This window comes from Mytilus trossulus, chromosome 12 (genome assembly GCF_036588685.1).
Source record: "Mytilus trossulus isolate FHL-02 chromosome 12, PNRI_Mtr1.1.1.hap1, whole genome shotgun sequence".
Taxonomy (NCBI): domain Eukaryota; kingdom Metazoa; phylum Mollusca; class Bivalvia; order Mytilida; family Mytilidae; genus Mytilus; species Mytilus trossulus.
The window spans coordinates 15,261,590-15,284,753 of record NC_086384.1 but is presented as its reverse complement, the minus strand read 5'-3'; the positions used below and the strand labels follow the sequence as shown (position 1 = coordinate 15,284,753).

General features: G+C 30.8%; 1 protein-coding gene across 1 annotated transcript in view; it reads right to left on the bottom strand.

The window, feature by feature from the left end:
• Window positions 1-23,164, bottom strand: part of LOC134693058 (uncharacterized) — a 135,963-nt gene that overhangs the window by 1,694 nt on the left and 111,105 nt on the right. Inside the window, exon 2 of the mRNA XM_063553759.1 lies at window positions 5,802-6,098. Coding sequence (XP_063409829.1) covers window positions 5,802-6,098 — 297 coding nt within the window. The remainder of the gene's footprint in view (window positions 1-5,801; window positions 6,099-23,164) is intronic.

Genomic DNA, 23,164 nt, shown 5'->3' with positions numbered 1-23,164 from the left:
ATTCAAACATTATTCGTTGATGCAGCCGCTGTGCAATAACTGCATATTTTACATGTTAATGAAATTCTGGATAACCATCTGATTAATTTCAAATAAAATGGACTATGGTGGATAGTTATTACATTAGCAATTTAACCACATCTCCTTTCTGAAATTAAATTGGTATGCGGTTATGCAACCACTAAACTTTTAATTCTAATTAACTTGTTTGCCAAAATTAAGAGCATTTTTGAAACGTTTTATAATATTTTTATTACGTTTTTTAAAAATTTGGGGGTTCATTTATTTTTCTATGTTGTGTCTTTTTCTTGTAGTGCAGTAGCATTGTCAGTTTGATTTCGATCTACGAATTTGAATTTTCTCTGGTATCTTTTCACACTCTTGTTTAACCCTTCTACGTTAGTTTACTCGATCATTTGTCCCTCGATTATTTGTCCCTCGATCATTTGTCCCTCGATCATTTGTCCTGTCCTTTGCTGTCGTTTAACCTAATGCAAATGATTTGTTGTTAATTTCATGATTTCATTTATCTTTAGTTGTAATTACTATCACTAATTGATTCCTACACACCGCAGCATAGCTACATGTATATAGGGATTAGATGCTAAGATCAACTCGCCCACAGTTTCATGAGTTTCTTAAACCACCAAAGTTACTGCAATGTACCGACACCGTGGTGGGAAAAACCTCCATATCACTTTCACAGTGAATGTACTAGTATGTAAAGTGACTGTCATCCCGTCTGCTCGAACTAAACAGTGTGGAAGGGAATTAAGTATTTGATTTGTTTTAAGGGGGTGGGGGAGGGGTGTTGGGCTAAGATGAACAAAATTGTCCTGCCTTTTTTAAATTGTAATCCCTGTCCTGCCTTTCTATTTCCACTCTTTATGGTTCTGCATTTTTAATATTAATTTATCCCACTTTTTCCAAATTTCATATTAGCCCACCCCCCTTTTCCCCCATTAAAATCAAACGGTAGCTCCCAAAATCCAATACTGTCAGAAGTCAAACTTGACGGAGTGTGTTGCAACTCTATTAAAATATGTTAATAGCATGAGAAATGCACCTTACACAAATATGAATTGAAAAATATACTAAATTTAATTTATGAATTGATCTGAGGAGATGTATGGTATATGTTGATGAAAACAGCAACAAAACAAAACAAAGAAATGAATCGAGTTCAACATACAGTACTTTATAATATACAAGGGATATAGCAGTATGTCAACCTCAAAATTGCCCGTCCTTAGAAATAGACAAGTGCCTGTACAGTATGTCAAAATCAATATCTCCCTGTCCTTTGACATAGACAAGTGCCTGTACAGTATGTCAAAATCAATATCTCCCTGTCCTTTGACATAGACAAGTGCCTGTACAGTATGTCAAAATCAATATCGCCCTGTCCTTTGACATAGACAAGTGCCTGTACAGTATGTCAAAATCAATATCGCCCTGTCCTTTGACATAGACAAGTGCCTGTACAATATGTCAAAATCAATATCGCCCTGTCCTTTGACATAGACAAGTGCCTGTACATTATGTCAAACTCAAAATTGCCCCTAGCCTGTACAATAGCATCAAATTACCCCCAAAAAGACAAGTACAAAACACTACATTATTGAAAGGCTCCCGTAGATATATAGGTTAGTAATTGCGTGGCTAACTGGTCGATTGATGTACTCTAGAGGTATGACTATAAGGTCATGTGAACTTTTACAACATCTTCGTCATACAAAATACAATATTTTCAACAGCTGGTAAATGTTTACAATATTATGTGTACATTGCAAACGATACAACACTCATTATATAAATCTGCCGCATTCTTTAGGTACTATAACGATGGAGAAATATTTGACATATTTTGTTGTGTCTTGTAGGTTTATGAAAATAATTATCTATGTCTATATATATATCAGTTATAATAACGTCTCATTGCAATACAATAACATAACATATAATTTATAACATATGGTACAAAAGAAAAGAAGGCAATCATTACGTCTTCTGTCGTAAAATTAAATGTACTTTAAAATCGAATGTAAAATATATGCGAGTCTGTTCGGGGTCCTTCGTGTTTTATCCTTTGACTTATTAGACAACATTTTTCGCTAAATTATATTCTTTATTATTCAGCACCCACTTTTATCTGTTTTAATGTTCTTGTCTATTTTTATGTATTCTATATTTGTGTTGGTCCATTTGATTTGTAGTATTGGCCCATTATTCTCTTATCTGTAATTATTATTCAGACCTTTATATATTCTGCCGTGGAATGTACTATTAAATCGAATGTAAAATATATGCGGGTCTTTTCGGGGTCCTTCGTGTTTTATCCTTTGACTTATTAGTTTTTCGCTATTCTTCATTTATTTTGAAAGCTAAATCATATTCTTTGCAAACATTAAAGGTATCAATATTTCTGCACCAGATGCACATTTCGACAATAAATGTCTCTTCAGTAATGCTCGAGGCCAAAATATTTGAAAATAAAAAGCTTAATAAACAGACGAAGAGCTTTAATCAAACAAGGTACAAAACATAGCCAAAGCCAGGGCAAGGAATCAAAGCTTTCCGTGAGGGATATACATTCCTTAAATCAGCACCCCACTTTTTTCTATTTGTTCTAATATTATTGTTGTCTATTTTTCTGTATCTTTACTTTTGCTATCCAATTTTTTATATTCTCTAATCTGTAAGCATTATCCAGACCCTATATATTTTTGTCTCGGAATGTACTTTAAAATATAATATAAAATGCATAACTGTTCATCAAATTTACCAACCAAATCATGATGTTTTTATCGCACTATGGCTAAGAAAATAGATTTATTGATTTACAGATCTATACATACATGACATATCTTACAGATTGCGATTTTATAAAGTGACACGGACCGCCGTTTTATATTAGAAATTTTTGAGAAAGAATGTACAACATTCCGTATAGGCAAAGTTAATAGCTTTTAAGTATTTACAGTAACACAATCTAAGAACAATTCTATGTATCATAGAATATATCTGATTTCGTGCAAGAAGCCGATATGTAATATATGCAGCTAGCTGGTGATGAAATAACAATTTTAAATAAAATCACGCACACCTCCTTATCAATATTTGCATTTTGTATTTCGAGAACGTCTTTTTTACATCAGATAAAAATGCCATTAGCTGTATAGCACTATTCCGTGTTATTATAGATGTTCATTAGGTTTTGAAATAGTTTTGTTATTTTTGGATCAACTTTGTATAACCACATTAATCCATGTCAGAGCAACTTAACTATGCTGCTTTAATGCTATAGATTCACGGTTTGTTAGGATGAAAACATTAATGCTGTTTTAGAATATACCAAGCCTTAAGTAGGATCATGTGCAATACAAAATGAGTGAAATTAAAAATGTAATATGAAGTTATTAAAGAAATACTGTTTTGTAAAAACCTAGGTTGATAGATTATTTCTTGCTCGAGGTTCTATTATAGTTTGAACATATAAGGTAAAAGAGAGGTAAAAATATCGTAGGGACATTCAATATTAAAAAGGAGATGTGGTATGATTGCCAATGAGACAACTCTCCACAAAATTCCAAAACGACACATAAATCATTATCTATAACAACAATGACCTAAGCCCATACCGCATAGTCAGGTATAAAAGGCCCCGAAATGCAATGTAAAATATTTTCAATGTTTGTCAGCTTATAAAAGATAGGTACCGAAGGGGTATGCAAGTACCTGAATCGAAAACAGACTGACAATTAAATGGAAAACAACCAAAAAAAAAACGAAAAATAATACACAAAACACATATTAAACTACGGACATTACAAAACGGACCACAACACAAATAACACTAAAGACATAAAAAAACGGACCACAACACACGGAAAACTATAGACGTTACAAAACGGACCACAACACACAGAAAACTATAGACGTTACAAAACGGACCACAAAACACAGAAAACTATAGACGTAACAAAACGGACCACAACACATAAAAACTATAGATAATACAAAACGGACCACAACACATAGAAAACTATAGACACTATAAAACGGACCACAACACAAAGAAAACTTTAGACACTACAAAACGGACCACAACACATAAAAAACTATAGACATTAAAAAACGGAACACAACACAAAGAAAACTTTAGACATTACAAAACGGACCACAACACATAGAAAACTATAGACATTACAAAACGGGTCACAGCACATATAAAACTAAGACACTACAAAACGGACAACAACACATAGAAAACTATAGACATTAAAAAACGGACCACAACACATAGAGTACTATAGACATTACAAAACGGACCACAACACATAGAAAACTATAGACATTATCAAACGGACCATAACAAATGAAACACGTGGGGTTAAAGAAGTTGCTCCGGAAGGGGAAACAGACCCTGTGTCATATGTTGCACATGTACAGTTAGGATAGTTAAACCTTCTTCTAAATAGTTTCCTTCGCTTTCTAATATGTTTACATGCAAAAGAAAATAAATTAAAGGAAGAATTGACAAACATTGCTAACAGCATTTTAATTCTTGCCAAGAAAAATCTGCTTTTGTTACTTCTATCTTTCTATTGGAGAAGCATATACAATAATATATGGCCTTGAATTTTACAATCAAAAATGGCGGAATCTTGACCGTTTACAACTTTAATATGGAGAGAGAAAATACAGTTGAAATGTGAAAAAAACCCCACATATTTGATATGGCCCTTGTCATATTTATAGCAGAATATGTAAATCTTTTTAATTTTAATTTTAAAGATGAAACATCTCCATGTATGAATGTGTCTCTGGTATCTTTACTATTTTATTATTTAAATTTATCAATTCGTATGCAATATCGGTTATCACTCAATAGTGCCTATTAACTTGTTTACCTTACATGCTTAATTCACTTAAGAGTTTTGTTATTTATTGACTTAAGATCAGCTGAATACACAAGAATACATCAATTACTAATTGTTTGAAATAGTGTTTAAACAAAGAGTTCAAAGTGATTTAACGGCGCATTCTATGACGCAGTTAAACGCAGCAGATGTATGACGACATTATAGTTAAAATGTATGAACACAAGAATCCGGTAATAACCCTTGATTGTTTTAAGTGCCAATCTGTATTTGAAAATCAAACGCATTAAAGCATCGACATACATCAATAGAGCAAAATAAAACCAAATCAAAATAAGACAATCGGTCACATTTGTCGCAGTTTTTAAATTGTCTTTTTAAAGTCTTGATTGGAGAATTGCATAGTGTATGACTACTGTCTTAAGCTTGTTATTATCATAAATAAATAGCTTGTAGCGTCGTTCGTTTTTAAGAACTTATGCCGAATCGATTAAATGCTTACAGGGGCAAAGGCAATAACAGTCTGGCGCGTGTTGACCTCGTTTCCGGTACAGCCCCTGTATACATACGACTTGTAAAAAAAAGGATCATTTGAAAACATTTCGTTTGTTTGTCATTTGTGAACATTAGATATTTGAAGATAATCGAATACTATGGTTTCTACTTTTATTAAAATAAATTTTTGATCAGATCGAAATCCAACTTTAAAAAATAATTCTAGAGATCGGCATACTTCAATTTAAATATGCTATTCCACTAGCTTCCAAATAGTCCATTATGATACGTAATTTTTAGATTTTTTAATAATTTTACAAAGCACAAGTCAACAAAAAGAGGAAGCACACAGCCCTATATCCCATACATAAACGTGGTGCTCTCGCTATGCAATGTATTTTTTTTATGATAAGGTATACGTACCTGGTAAATCTGTTGTGAACTCAATTGCGCTTGCGTTGCTGACATCACTACTACCTATGGTAACCATGAATATTTTGTACGTTGATAGCGGAATTAATCCACGAATCGTGTAACTCCTTTTTAGCCCATCAATATTCCTTGTTAACTTTAAGTTAAAATTTCCCGATGCACCAATAATTTCATAAGTTAATTGAAAGCCTTTAACAACATCTGACGCCTCGTCTATAATCCAGCACACTGTTGCCTTATTTCCTACTACCAGTATAGGTGGTAGAATCTGGGGAGCTTTTAACGCATCTACAAAAGACAGATGTACATATTTTAATTTACTACAAAGTATTTTGTGGAATTATAAAAAAAAGAAGATGTGGTATAACTGCAAATAAGACAATCCTATACAAGAGACCAAAATGACACAGAAATTATTAAATATTGGTCACCGTACGGCCTTCAACAATGACAAAGCCAATACCACATAGTCAGTTATAAAATGCCCCGATATAACAATGTAAACAATTCCAACGAGAAAAACTAGCGGCCTAATTTATGTTAATAAAAATTGTTTCGGTCTTTTCTACGCGTTTCGTTTTTGTCGTGGCGTTGTCAGTTTTGCTTGGAGATATGAAAGACATAAGAATATGTGGTATAAATACCATTCATTAGTAATGTGTTGATCTTTTTACGTTTCTATGTTTTCTGATTCTCGGTCATGTTTCACACAAGTCTTTACTTTTGACGATTTGTCTTCCTTGTACAATGTAACTAAAGTCCCCAACAAGCTTTATTGTTTTCCCGTAGATTTCAGGAGAAAATAATATTGCTATTGAACTATTTGAACTCTGAAATCAAACTTCCTACAGGGATTGGAATATAAAAGAATTTTTATTGAATGTGGTTTTATTGAGTCTTTACAACATGTACAATGTATCATGTCATTAATCAGTGAAATACAAGATGCTGAAATTCCTGGTGATTGTAAAACCGGCCTAGATATAATGTTTTTTCTAACATTTTAGTCTTTAACCTTAGCCGTTCTTAACAAAATTAATGCTATGAATTCTAGTAATTCATCACTCATAAAAACTTTACAGATGCAATTGCATTATAAGAATCTAAGATAAACACACTGAAAGAAAATAAGAATCTACATATAAAAAAGTTTTGTTTTTCATCCACAATTTACCGGACTCAACAGAAAAACTGTACGCTAGAAGTCATTGAAGTATCACAACAAGATGGTTGCCATAACATATCGTGACGTAAACCATTTAGCCTTGTCTTTACATTAGTAATTTCTTAATGAAAAATATCAGTAAATCTATTCAAGATTACAGACTTGGCTATAATTTTTTCCACGATCAATTAGAAAGCTAACCAAACACAGCAGTAAAGTTCAAACACGACACGGAAACTGACGGGTCTGTTATAGCCATACTATAACGATAATGGACGTATCCGGCACAGGTCAATTGGTTTGTTCGTTAAAACGGTCAATATTTGACCTTAGGTAAGGGATATTATAATGGCTTAAAAAGTAGTTGTAAAACGCACTGTTCGACTTATGAATATGCATGTCCAACCCCGAGACAAAATGATCTGATAATTGTAATGACATTCACTCATAGTTGGATAATTAAGTTTATCGCTATTTTGTGCATTTTTTCTTTGATATTTTTTTGAGATAATTTCTCATATCATGCTACTCGCTTGAGATGGGAAATTATCGCTAGAAACTAAGGAGACACGTGGCGTTGCTAATGAAATTGACACGAAAAGGCCAACGACGTCATAGGTAAAATTGCGATAAACAGATTATCATTGGTAATCTCAACTCGATTGCTTTTTTGAGATGATCAACGATAATCTATAATTACATATACACGTACATGTTTCTCATCAGCTTACCTTGCTGTTTAACTAGTGTCAATAAAAAGATTTCAATATCCAAAATCCACACAATATTTAAATCATTTCAAACCCACTGCTCCAGTTATAATAAGTAAAATCTTTCCTCATCAATACGTTCGAGTGATATCTAACAGATTGGATGATTTTTATATCATTTGATAAATAGAAGCGATTGAGAATTATTTATAGCTTGTGGTGATAGATCCATTTATTTATCACATAATCACTGCAACACAACTAAATTATATCCATAAATATGTATACTGCTAAATACCCAAGAGAGTAATGGAAATTGAAATGTAATAATGTTACACTTATAGGGAATGAGGTTAAAGTACAAAAGTATAAGATTTTAATGCACTTTTTATTTTACTTCATTATTCTGTCATACAAAATTTAAAATTTCATGAATTTGAGGTACGTAACTTGGCTTACATTCATTAGGTAATTTATGTCGTCATAAAAGACTTTTCAAAAGTGACGCTGGAATTTTTTTCTTCAAATTCAAAATAAAATGAATATTCATATACAGGCCAAAACGGTTTGTTTATTTGCAAATTTATATAAAACATATATATATGGAGCAAAGCATTTTCTAAATCTACCAAAGCGGAATTAATCAGTGCTATATCTGTTTCCTTTTTTTAATTAGCGATTCCGAACACATGATCAACGTCGGTCCGTTCGGAACAAAATTTTCAAATAACCATGTAACCAACTGTCAAATTATTTGGTTTCAAAGATGTTGAAACGTTTCATTTAGTATTTTTGATAGACTGTTTTTCATATTCAAATTTAGATTTTTGAGTGATTTACTTGCTCGGCCGATATCATACATGTTTTTCAGATTGATTAATACGCCCTATTTGAAGACTGATATGCCGAAACAGACACCATTTTCAACCAGATATGCTTATCGATTCACGGTTCAAGTACTGGTCGAACTCTAAATGACGTTTTAGAATAAAGCTTGCTATTTTTGGAGATAAATTATCACTTAAAAAATTACTACGCCATTTTCTATCCTAATTACTACGCCATGATCACGATAGTAGAACGTCAATTCTCACAAATAGTCAATGCCAGTGTACTCTAAGTAAGTATCTCAAGTAAATCAATTACTTATGCAATATTGCATCTAATACAGAGGGTCCTGTGTGTTTTTAAAAAATCCTTTTCTTACGTTGCTTTTTGTTTAACCTATTACCATCTTATCAAAGTTCGTCTCTGTACACTTTCAGCAATCTTAGTGTCCAGTGGTATAAAATCTTCACAGCCTGTAGGGAATTACGAGTAATTCCATTTTCATTAATTTGTTTTTCCTTCTCAATTGGTGTTTAAAACTAAACTATTGAACAACTGACTTCATCTAATCGATTATGTCTGGATATACCAAATCATGATCGCAAAACGAGTTTTTTACAACATTAGCGAGGATCATATTTTAATACTCCCTCTGGAGTGTGGGGGCCTAGTGATATAGGTTTGTATCGGTGATCAAAATTAGCGAGGATCGTATTTTAATACTTTCTCTGGAGTGTGGGTGCAGAATTACATAATTTCTGAAATATTGGTATTTCTCAAATAAGCATTTTATTACCATTAGTCGAAATGGAGAAAACCTCCTTCTACTTTAATGAGCATTCGAAATTTAAAAGGTTAAGACGTTTTGATGTTCTAATTTTTAAAAGAAGAAACAGAATATCAGGAAGGAGAAGTTTTGAAAGAAATTAATAAAAAATCATCTGAGTGAATAATATGCCGATCTGTTTGATTGATAATCTGGAAAACAATTAGAACACCTGGTCAGTTATTAAATTATAAAAGGTCAAGTTATCTATCCCAATAACTGTTTTGTTCTGACTCATTTTAAAGGTTAATTTGTGTCATGTATGTCAAACATCTCATATCAATACACATTTACAAATTACAAAACTGAAGAAGGATCTAGTTACTTATCACAATAAGGAATTGAAATAACCAGACAAAACAGATATATATATATTCATAAAGGGATGTCATATGATTAATAAACTCATCATATATACCAATCTTAAAATTTTGTTCAACAGACACGCGTTGCATCTACAAAAGACTCATCAGTGACGCTTGAATCAAAAACTTTAAAAAAAAAGTCAAATAAAGACAATGATGCGACACATATGTTTATCTACACGTAAACAAACATATTGATATAATTGAAAATCTATAATATATGATTATCTTTGCATTGAAAAACATTTAAACAATAATTTTTGCATTTTGTTTAATTTACGTATTTTGAAAAATCACAATAAAATCATTATCTAGGATTCATTTCAGTACTTTCAAGATAATAGTCAAAATTTTAAAATTTCTATAGCAGCTTATTAAACTTAAAACAAGCGCAAGAAGAGACTTGGGGTACTTTACGTCAATAACGTTTTTTTTTAAAAAAGGAAACACCCCTTAAATGTATACAGGTTTGACTTCTGAGTAATACAACTGCGTGAAGCATCATCTCACCTTACAACAATACCCCCAAGCCAACATAACGACCAAAGCAACATTAATAGAAACAAAAATGTCCATTCATATAATTATTCAGCTGAAAACATTAACCTTACCTTATATCGAACCAGTCTCCTTTTTCTTTAATTTAAAAAAACTGAAAACACTATTTCCGTTTTGTAACAACTATAAAAGTAGCACAGTTTTAAACTCATGCTAATATTTCTCCGTAACAAAAATCATACTATACGTTAAAAGATGTGAACATAGTTTATCACATCCAATTTAGTTATCAATAAAACAGATGCAAGTATTTAAGCACATCCAATTTAGGTTATTAATAAAACAGATATCTACTAAGTGTATGATACATCCAATTTAGGTTACCAATTAAACAGATATACTAAGTATATAACAACTCATAATGATGACATTAATAAGGTCTATTGTAGAAATCACTAATCAATAGATCACATGACTCTGATACCAGCTGAATAAAAATCACAACTGCTGCTGTATCCAATAATCAGGTATTTGTTCATAAAAAGTTTTATGTATTAAACATTTTCATAGTTTAGTAGAGTATTGATTGATAATTTATTGTTCCTAGTTTCACGTGATTTTACATTCAGCATCAATGGTACTATTACACGGACTTGTGAAAGTATCAATTTCACAGTGATTGATGAAAAACAAATCCGATATATATTCAGATGCTGTAGTAACAAGAATGACTAAAAAGCAAGTCAATTTATCTAAAAACATTTGGAATCGCGTCAAAAGTGTTTAGATTTTAATACAATGAAGAGTAAAATCAGTTTTAAGAGTATCAAGGTGACGATTTGACAAAAAAAAACGTAACTTGTAGTCTTTTGTTTTTAAAAAGAGAAAAGGTTCAACAACTGACATGGAAAATAACGAACAATTACCAAAAGCCAAACAGGTTATAAAACAAATCATAGAAAACCCGACAGAGAAACACGAACCCAAACGAAAACCGGAAATAATTTCAGGTGCTTTTATTGCATGCCAGACCCTCTTCATGCTCTTCCCCATGTGACATTCTCATGCAAGTACATAATATTATCCGATGATAAATCTAAGTATGTAGGTCACATAACTTATGTCGACTTTGTCAAACGAGGAATATCATAGTAAGCTTTTTGTTCTCTTTCATTTTTAAAGAAAAGAGATTTAAATTGATGACATAAAAATCTATAATAACAAGCTATATTGTTTAAATATTCATGAAAATATACCATTGTTTTCGTTTTTTTTTTGCTACTTAAAGTAAAATTTGTTAATATTAAAATATATATCCTTTATTGTCAGTTGGAGATGATATATTACTTTTAAAGAACACACATTTGTAAGACGTTAATAACTATTAAAGTTTTACATTACTAGTTTTTACTTTACCTGATTGTCTCTGTATCGTCAGAGAAATATTCTTAACTATCATTAAATCTGTTCACTATAAGTTTTAACACGTTTTGTCAATAAAATCTCGTGAAATTCGCAGAAACGTTAGACAAAATCATATCTCAATAGATATTTAAAAAAAATTATGCACACATTTAATATATAAACATTTTCTGATGATTTCCGACTGAATTGCTTTGAACCAGGAAACAATCTAACATCTTTCTGTTTAATAGATATAAAAAAAGAAGATTGAAATAAAAAGAAACAAAAATAAAATAAAAAGGTATCCGTTACATTCGGTTTAAATATTTATAATTGCAGAGTGTTGTTGTTTGTACGTCGTGTATATGCAATTCATCATTGATAAATCATAACTGACAAATAGTATGTCTGGTTAGTCGATGTAAAATGAATTCAATGAAATGCTATTAGAGGGATGATATCTATTTCCTGGTGAACGTAATGCCAGTTTGATACTAAAAGTTTGTATTTTCAGGACTTTGTAACAACGTATAACATTTTTAAGACTTGTATCTTTAATATATAAAAAAGAAGATGTGATATGATAACAGTAACACAGGAAATCCACTGTATTCACTATCTGCTTCTACATGGTTTACGTTTTTGTTGCTCTGTCTACTTATCAGAGTATTCTACGCTCTGTTGATGGCATATTAATGCTGTAATTTCCTTACGCAAAGTGTTGCATGTCAAAGGCAACAGTAGTACATTTCTGTTCAATAGTCATTGTTCGATTAAGTCAAAAACATGACTTCTGATAAATTGACCACCCTTTCATATCGTTGTACCCATTTTGATAATTTCTATATAATACTGTATTTAATTTTAACACATTTTAAATACTTGTATGCGTAATTTCTAACTCTTGTGGGATCAAAACCAGAAATAGTTTTGTTTTAAGATTAATGTTTATATAATAATCCTATTTGTATGACACACAATTGATCTGCTATAAGCCAACAAAATTTGCTAACTCTTGTCGATTTGTTGGTTATAATAGTATTGTAAGAGTTGCCCGTTAGTACAAGCTTCCGATACAAAATATCAAATGATAAATTATTAATGATATTTTTATCTCCCACCAGTTCTCTGTTCGCTCAAGCTCTATGTAAAAAAATTATTATATGCTTTATTTTATGACTGTCTTTACAATATTATAAAAGAACAAAACACTTTGATAATCTTATAGATATTTACACTGTCTCCTGCTGATATTTATGTGACAGTCCAATCTGTTTTAGTCTTGCGCTTTGTAAATAAATCCATTTGATCAATTCCTAGCATTTATACATCACATTATTTTACGACTTAGATATCTGCCAATTTAATACTGTTTTTTCAACCACAATATTAAAGGTTTATAACTATCAACAAAAAGCACACCTACTATAGACGTATTAGTCCATTGATTGAGTCTTGAATGGAGTATAAAACAAATTGTTATTTGATTTGTCTATTTCCGTACTAGCTTTGTTTGGTAGACTAGACATTTATATTTAACGATGATATAACGGATACAACTTATAATCATTAGACTTTTAACTGGGAATAAAAAGGACGCGACTTTTGAGTGAATAAGCGAGTAACTAGTAAAAAGTTGAAAGGGAATATAAAAATGATTCTGTTCAGAGTAAAATCACCAAAATACTTATCCCAGAGGAAAATCAAACCGGAAAGTCCATAATCGCATGGCAAAATCAAATGACAAAACACATAAAAAACGAATGGACAAGAACTGACATATTCCTGACTTGGTACAGACATTTTCAAATGTAGAAAATGATGGATTCAACCTGGTTATAGTGCTAAACCTCTCACTTTTTTTTACCGTCTCATCAAATTTCCTGGAAATAATGTTTCCCGAAGTGAACAACAGAATCAACTAATGTTTTCTAAATCAGTTATTTTTGGGATGTTCTGATCAGAAAAATATGATCTCGACGATTCCGTACTTGTGTTTATCTATAATTTACAGAGTTTCTCCATTTACTGATGATATCAGCTATAAAACAGATGTGTTATATTAAATACAAATGAGCACCATATAGACAAGTGTTTGTTCTTGTAAAGTCGACATTGACAATAATTATGCATTATTATAATCGTCTTATTCATGACCACTCCGGTTGTATTCGAAGGTCCTGCATTTATTTTTCCATAAACAATGTATAATTGAAAACAGAAAATAAAACGACTTATAACAGTTTACCCTTTCCATATAATAGTGCAAGTTTAAAAACCATAAGAGACTTATACGATTCATATTAAATAAAAGAAAACTTTTCCGAAGAAAAAAAAAATCAATAAAAAAATACTCCGAGGAAAATTCAAAACAGAAAGTTGACACATTCAAACAAAAAAGTAAACGATGTCTTAAAAATCGGACATACCTCTGTATATTAAAAGATAAATGTCTTGATGAAGCATCATAACGACTGTAATTATAAATGATGCTTTAATATAAGCCAGTCATAAATTTTTACATGTAGGTAGCTAGATCTATACATTTCGTAGTTAGTAATTGAACAAGTTGCCTGGTTTTTCTAATATTGAATAAAGCATTTATGTAAGGTCAAATTGCAGTCAATTGGCTACGTCACAACATATTTTTGTAAGTTTAACATACAACCTCAGAACATAAAAGGTTAACCATAATCGGTATCAAAGTTACTTATCTGTTTCTTATCTGTTTCTATATTTGATTAAAAACGAGACTGAATGTTGAGTACGTTAGAAGGAAGTGATACTATTATTAGCGAACTATTTGAACGTTCGACAACGATTGGAATTTAAAAGACTTTTTATTTGCTGTTTGTTTTTATTGATTCTTTACAATGCATTATATCTTTAATCACTGAAATACAAGATGCTGAAATTCCGGATGTTTGTAAAACCGGCCTAGATAGATTGTTTCTGTTTACACTTTAGTCTTTGACCTTTGCCGTTCTTAACGAACATATTCTAGTAAATCATCACTCATTCAGACTTAATATATGTAAGTGCTGTATAAAGGTTCCAATATAAACACATTGACAGAAAATTAAAACTCTACATGTAATAAAGTTTTTTCTTTAATCCATAATTAATCGAACACGACAGACCTTAGGGTAGAAGTTATTGAAGTATTTAAACAAGATGGTCGCCACAATATAGCGTGACGTAAACCTTTTAGATCTGCATTTACATTAGTAGTTTCTTAATATAAAATATCAGTAAATCTAAAGAAGATTACGAACTTGATTATAATTTGTTCCACGTTCAATTAGAAAGCTGATCAAGCAGTTATAAAGTTCAAACACGACACGGAAACAAGGGTTAGTTATAACCATACCATAACGATAATGGACATATCCTGTACAGGTCAATTGGTTGGTTTATTTAAAACGGTCAGTTTGTAACCTTGAATTACTGTATATGATAATGGCTTAGGTAATTATAAAACGCATTGTCCGACATATGTATGTACATGTACAACATTGAGATAAAAAAATCTGATAAATCGTGATATTAACTCGCACAAATATATAAAGTCACGCGTACACCTATTATCAAATTGAAATAGGCAAACACGTTCGGTTTCACCAATATTTTGAAACAAAAAATGATAAACGAGCTTGTTAGTTCATATCATTTCTTTTAATTTAGCGAATACATTTTGTTACCATGTAAGGGCTATTTGCCGTAACACATAACGTTAGTCTATAACTTGACATTTCATGATGCTGGTGTCAAACTATGAATCAAATCACCACAAGCGTTTACTACCCTATCATCTTAATGTAAATATTTAAGGAGATGTCATACTTTTGTAGAGAAATATCATCGTATTATGAAACATTATGGTTCTCTTCACACAAGATAGTACATCGATGTGAGAGTATGATGCCTGAAAGCTAATTTTTGTTTCCTTATTATAAAACTGTCAACATTTGGAATCTGTAAAAGCTATCACCAGAAGACAATATGAGTCATTCAGATAAATATAGAAAGTGCATTATACGAGTTCTTATAGTTCAATTAAAGTATCAAATAGTATTTACTTTTTTCGAGATGAAACTCCCAAAAATATAGGAAAAAGGAAACTAAGTTATATCACAATGCCTAATACCTTACATGTTTATGTTCACCAGGATGTGCAGTTGTAATTCATAGGTTAAACCAAGTGTCAAATATAATGTTATAGTATAACGTTAAACCATACATGTGTGTCAAATGTTAATTAATGTGATAGTCCACTTGTTCCATACGTGTCATATTTTTATAAAAACGCCAACCAATGTGTCAATTATTGTTTTAAACGTTTACCCACGAATCAAATATTGATATAAAGTTTACCCATGTGTCAAATATTATTACCAACGTTAACCAACGTGTCAAATATTGATACAATGGCAACTTTAAATCAAGTGTCAAATACTGACAGATACGTTCACAAACGTGTTAAATACTGACAAAACGTTTCCCAACGTGTCTAATAATAATTAATACACCCGTTTACCTGGAGTTACTGATTCATAATTTAACGACATGTCAATTACTGGTACAAACGTTAATCCGCATGCCAAACAAGGAAAACACGTTCAGCTGCATTTTTAAAAAACTCACATGTACGTTCAAATACATGTCAAAATCGAGACAAAAATTGACCAACTTGTCAAATATACATATGTTCCCAAACATATCAAAAATTTGTACATCTATTTACCAAATGTGAAATACTGGTAAATACGTTAATCTATGTGTCAAACATTTTGTCAAATACTGATGCATACGTACGCCTACACGTCAAATGTTGCTACATAAGTTCATGACATGATACATGTTGGTTTAAAATTTGAACACATGTCAAGTACTATAAATACGTTCACCAAAATGTTAGATACTGATATATATGTTCATCTGTGTCAAATATTGTTTACATCTTAAAAATACCACTTCAAACGTTAACCCATAGTTGATTATTAAGTTTACATATACATATATTTTATCAGCTTACCTTGCTGTATTACTGGTGTCAATTATAAGCCTTCTTAATTCAAATTCAATCACTATTTAAAACATTGCAAATCCACTTCAGTTAAAATAGTAAAATCTTTCCTCATCAATACGTTTGAGTGGTACCAAACAGATTGTATGATTTTTTATATCATTTGATAAATATAAGCGATTGAGAGTTATATATAGTATGTGGTGATAGATCCATTTATTTATCTGATTATCACTGCAACACCAACTAAATTATATCCGTAAATATGTATACTGCTAAATACACCAGAGATTTATTGAAATTGAAATGTAATAACGTTATATCTATAGGGAATGTGGTAAAAGTACAAAAGTATAATATTTTATTGAACCTGTCATCGAAAATATTATACTCCATTATTCTTTCATAGAAAATAAAAAAAATCATGACTTTGAAGTACGTCAGTTAGCTTACATTCATTTTTGACATTATGTCGTAATAAAAGTATTTTTAAAAGTGACGCTTGATATTGTTTTCTTCATATTCAAAATAATGAGAATATACATATACAGACATAAACGGTTTTTTGTTCTTTCAAAATATAAATAATCGTTAGGGGGAGGGTTGGGATCCCGCTAACATGTTTAACCCGCCACATTATTGATGTATGTGTCTGTCCCAAGTCAGGAGCCTGTAATTCAGTGGTTGTCGTTTGTTTATGTGTTACATATTTGTTTTTCGTTCATTTTTTTACATAAATAAGGCCGTTAGTTTTCTCGTTTGAATTGTTTTACATTGTCTTATCGGGGCCTTTTATAGCTGACTATGCGGAATGGGCTTTGCTCATTGTTGGAGGCCGTACGGTGACCTATAGCTGTTAATGTTTGTGTCATTTTGTGTTGACTTCGGTGTTGACATGAATATCAATAATGTGGTCATTTTTATAAATTTCCTGTATACAAAACTTTGAACTTTTTGAAAAACTAAGGATTTTCTTATCCCAGGCATAGATTACCTTATCCGTATTTGGTACAACTTTTTTGGAATTTTGGATCCCCAATGCTCTTCATCTTTGTACTTGTTTGGGTTTATAAATATTTTTGATTTGAGCGTCACTGAGGAGTCTTATGTAGACGAAACGCGCGTCTGGCGTACTAAATTATAATCCTGGTACCTTTGATAACTATTTGATCTTCTGTGGATAGTTGTCTCATTAGCAATCATACCACATCTTCTTTTTTTATAAAATACATATAATGGATCAAAGCATAGTAGAAAGGAAAGTATACCACTTACATCATTTTCAAATGTAACAAAACGGCATATTTTTAATCAGAGCCTTTTATGGGTCTTGTTTGAATTAGGAATCGCGAACACGGGGTGAACTTTGACCTTTTTGAAACAAACATTTCAAATAATCATGTATCAACTGATAAGTCGTTTTGTCAAATAGTTGTTGAAGTTATTCATCTATTTGTTTTAACTTGACTGTTGTTCAAATTCAAACTTAAATTTTTAACCGATTTACTTGTACATAAGATATGAATTATGGTGTTCATATATGTATCTATGTGGCTCTCTTTGAAACATAATTTGCCAACTTATTAATCACACCTTTTATTAATTCCAATTTACTGTGCAAGCATTTGACACACTCTGTTATTTTTAGGGATAAATCATCATTTAAACAATCACTTCACCATTGTTCATCCTAATTTCTTCGCCATGATCACGATAATAGAACGTCAATACGCACAAATAGCCAATGCCAGTGTACTCTTAGTAAATTTAAGTAATAATCTCAAGTAAATCAAGTAATTAATGCAATATTGTATCTGATACAGAGGGTAATTTTATATGAAATACAGCGTGTACAGTACAGATATAACTGCTTAACTAGTCTAATTTTCTTAACTGATACACAAAAGCAGCATTATCGACATTGTCACGTGTAGTTTGTAAAAAAATATGTCGGTGATTGTCGTGTAAGTTTTATTTTCGTTTATTATTTTGTATCAGACCATCAGTTTTATAATTTTGAATATTTAACGAGAGAGGCAAAATAGACAAAAGTGTGATTAAAACTTAAAACTGAAAACGCGGTCGCTAAAACAAAAAAAAGACCAACAAGCAAATAGTACATCAAACATAACACAGTTCTTTCTGCTTTTCTAGGCTAATATGCGGTATTTGTTTTGCTCATTGTTGAAAGCTGTACTATGACCAGAAGTTGGTAACGTCTAAGTCATGTGGTCTGTGGATGGTTTTTTGTCTTGTTAGCAATCATACCTCATCTTCTTATTTTGATATTTATTCCAAATATCTTTTTCGTACGTTGATTTATGTTTAGCATTTTAACATCTTATCAAAGTTTGTCTTTGTAAAATTTCAGCAGTCTAAGTGTTCTGTGATGTAAAATCTTCACAGCCTTTAGGAAATTACGAGCAATTCCATTCTCAATAATGTGTTTTTCTGTCTCAATTGATGATTGAAACTAAACTATTGAACAACTGACTTCATCTAGTCAATCATGTCTGGATATATCAAATCTTGATCGAAAAACGAGATTTCAACAACATTAGCGAGGATCGTATTTTAATACTCTATCTGGAGTGAGGGTGCAGAATTATATTTCTGAAATATTGAGAAAACCTCTCACTACTTTAATGATCATTCGAAATCGTAATGTTAAAACGTTTTGATGTTCTTATTTTTAAAAGCAGAATAACAAGGAGAAGTTTAGGACGAAATGAATAATAATCCTTTGAATGAAGAATATGTCGAGCTGTTTGATTCCTAATATGAAATAAAATTAGTGTAGTTTAACATCTGGTTAATTGTTAATACCCGAATTATAAAAGGTCAGGTTAATTTTCAAATAACTGGGTTTTGTTCTGATTTATTTTGAAGGGTATTTTGTCTCATGTATGTCAAACATCTCTTATCCATACACATTTATGAGTTTCCAAAGATTACAAAACTGAAGAAGAATCCAGACTATTATTTATGACAATAAGGAATTAAAATAACCAGACAAGATATATATATATGTTCATAAACTCATCATCTAAACCAGTCATTAAATTATGTGTAAAAACGCGCGTTTCGTCTTCAGAGGACTCGTCAGGGACGCTCGAATCAAACACTCTAAAAAAAGTCAAATTAATACAATGATGCTAAACATATGTTTATCGTCACGTTATCAAACATATTGATAAATATGAAAATCTATGATAATTGATAAACTTTGCTTTGAAAAACATCTGAACAATAATTTCAGCATTTTGTTTAATTCAGGTATTCCAACTAATCCCCTTTAAGGTAGATCACACGTATATACTTTTTGAGACAGAATATTCTTATAATTTGCCAAAATGAAGATTTTACTATACTTTCTCAAAATTATAATAAAAAGTATAGGTCACCGTGGTATTTTTCAAGGTATGAGTCGTTGAAAATTGCCTAAACTTGGTTTGATTATTCATAAAAAAACACATTTGAGTGCCTGAAAAAATTCTATGAGAAAGAATTTTGAAATAAATTATGAGAAAATAGGTTTTATTATATGTTTTAGGAAAACAATTTAAAATGTGTCACCGAACTTGTTTTCCTACTACTAGTAGAAATAAAATATTTCTCTATTAGTCCAGTATATTTTTTTTACTAAAATAGTTATCCCCCCTTAAATGGCTCATTTGAAAAATTACTCTAAAAACAAACAAAAATAAAATTTGTTAATATATTTCGAATAATACTATAAAACAGCAAGTTATCTTACTATTTTAACCATTAAATTGCAAATATGCCTTCAAATTTGCAGATTTAGGTAAATAACTAGACCGATTTTGTACTGTGATTGTACACTCCAAGATGGCGGTATACCATGAATCTACCTTAAATGATTATCAATGGTTTATTTCAATTGTCTTCAGTCAATATTCAATATTTAACTACTTTTACAGCACCTTATGCAAGGTCATAGAGGAAATTATGTTACTGAACGTATATGATTTCAAAATTATACAACTGAAGCAACCTCCCACCCTAAAACAAAAAAAAATATAAATCCCACATAAAACAAAATCAAAGCAGCAAAAAACAACAAAAACAAAAATGTCCATTAATATAATTAACATTGCTAAAAACATTAACCTTACCGTTTATTAAGTCGGTCGCCTTAAACAAATTTATAAATTCAATGTATAAAACTAAAACCACTGTTTCACTTTGTAACAACTATAAAAGAAGCACAGTTTCAAACTCCTGCTAATATTTCTCCTTTATAAAAATCATACTATGTGTTAACAGATGTTAACATAGTTTAACACATCCAATTAAGGTTATCAATAACACAGATTACTAAGTATAAAATAACTCATCATCATGACACTAATTACATCTACTATTAAGAAGAAACCACTGATTAACAGATCACAATACTCTGATACCAGCTGAATACATATCACAACTGATGCTGGATCCAATAACCAGGTATTTGTTTCATAAACAGTTTTATGTATTAAACATTTTCACAGTTTAGTAGAGTATTGATTGACACTTTATTGTTCCTAGTTTTACCTGATTCTACATTCACCATCAATGGTATTATAACATGGCCCTGTGAAAGTATTAGTTTCACAGTGATTGATAAAAACAATTACGATGACTATTCAGTTGTTGTGGTTACTAGAACATCTAAAAAGCGAGTCAGTCAACCTAAAGAAAGTCTTATATACGGGACAAAATTGTTTTAGCTTCCACTACAATTAAGTTTAAAATCATGTAAATTTCGACATGGATTACAATGATGTTGTCATGGAATAGAAGTTCCTTCATAATATAAGTTCCAAATGGAAACAATATTCTGGAATATTATTTCCACTGGAATATATATTATAGTAAATGTTCCTAACGGAATAAATGGTATAGAATATTTGTTCCAACAGGAACAGATATTATGACCTTGTTTATAACAAAGTTTCCAGATGGAACAAATATACGTTGACAATGTTTGGCTCAAATCAAATTCTACGTTACTTGCTCTCTTTGGTTTTAAAAAGAGAACGTGTTTCATTACAAATTGACAATACTATTGTAAATAAATACCAAAAGCCAAACAGTTTACAAAACATTACATAGAAAAACCTGACCATGCAACACGAACCTCAACAAAAAACAGGGAGTACCAGAAGGATAAGCAGGTCATTATCTACATGTCACATGATACTTATGCAAGTACATATCCGATGAATAAAATAATGCAGGTCACATAACACATGTTGACTTTGTCAAACGAGGAAGATCATAGTAAGTTCTCTGTTCTCTTAAACTTTTAAAGACAAGAAATCTAAATTGATGACATAGAAATCTATAATACCAAGTTATATTGTTAAATTATTTATGTTGTTTTCTGGTTTTTTTTGCAATTCAAAGTGAAGTATGTTAATACTAAAATATATATGCTTTATTGTCAATTTGAGATGATATATTACCTTTAAAGAAAACGACTTTGTTCAAAGGCGTAAATAACTAAATTTGAAGTTTTACATTAGTGTTTTTTACCTGATTGTCGCTGTATCGCCAAAGAAATAGTCTTTATTATCATCAGTTCTGTTCATCCTACGTTTAACACATTTTGTTAGTACAATCTTGTGAAATGTCGATGAAACTTAAGACAAATCATGTAGTGTTAGATAATTAAAATTTTATGCACAAATTTGATCTTTTAAAATTTTCTGATTATGTTCAACTGAATTACTTTGAACCAGGAAACAATCTGACAGGTTAACTTTTATGAATGTATAAAAAAGAAGATTGAAATAAAAAGATACAAAAATGAAATAAAAAGGTATGCGTTACATTCGGTTTGAATATTTATGATTGCAGAATGTTTTTGTTTGTTTATATGTACTGTACAATAGTATATATGCATTTCATCTGCATTCATCATTGATATGCCATAACTGACAAATTTAATGCTTGATAGTCGATGTGAAATAAATTCAATGAAATGCTATTAGAGAGGTGATATTTATTTCCAGGTGAAGTTGATTTTAGTTTGATACAGAAGTTTTCCAGATCATTTATTCCACTCCACGGTGTTGCACGATAAAGACAATAGTAGTATATTGCTGTTCAATAGTAATCGAGTAAGGAAAAATAAATTCTTATGTTGAATTGGCCGCCCCTTTGTATCATTGTACCCATTTTCTATAAAAAAAATCGTTTTCAAATTCACTACAATAATACTTTTGCAATGATATGCGTAATTTCGAGTTGTTTTTGGATCAATACCCGAAACAGTTTTATTTTAAGATAAATATTTATGATAATCCTATGTGTATGAAATATAATTGATCTGGTAAAAGGCAACATATATTTTCCAATTCCCGTCGATTTGTTGGTAATACTGGGATTGTAGGAGTGTGCCCTTTAGTACAACCGTCCGATACAAAAGATCAAATGATAAATAAATATTGATATTATTATCTCCCACCAGTTCTCTGTTTCCCTTGTGTTTTAGACTTGATATGCTATATTTTATGAATGTCTT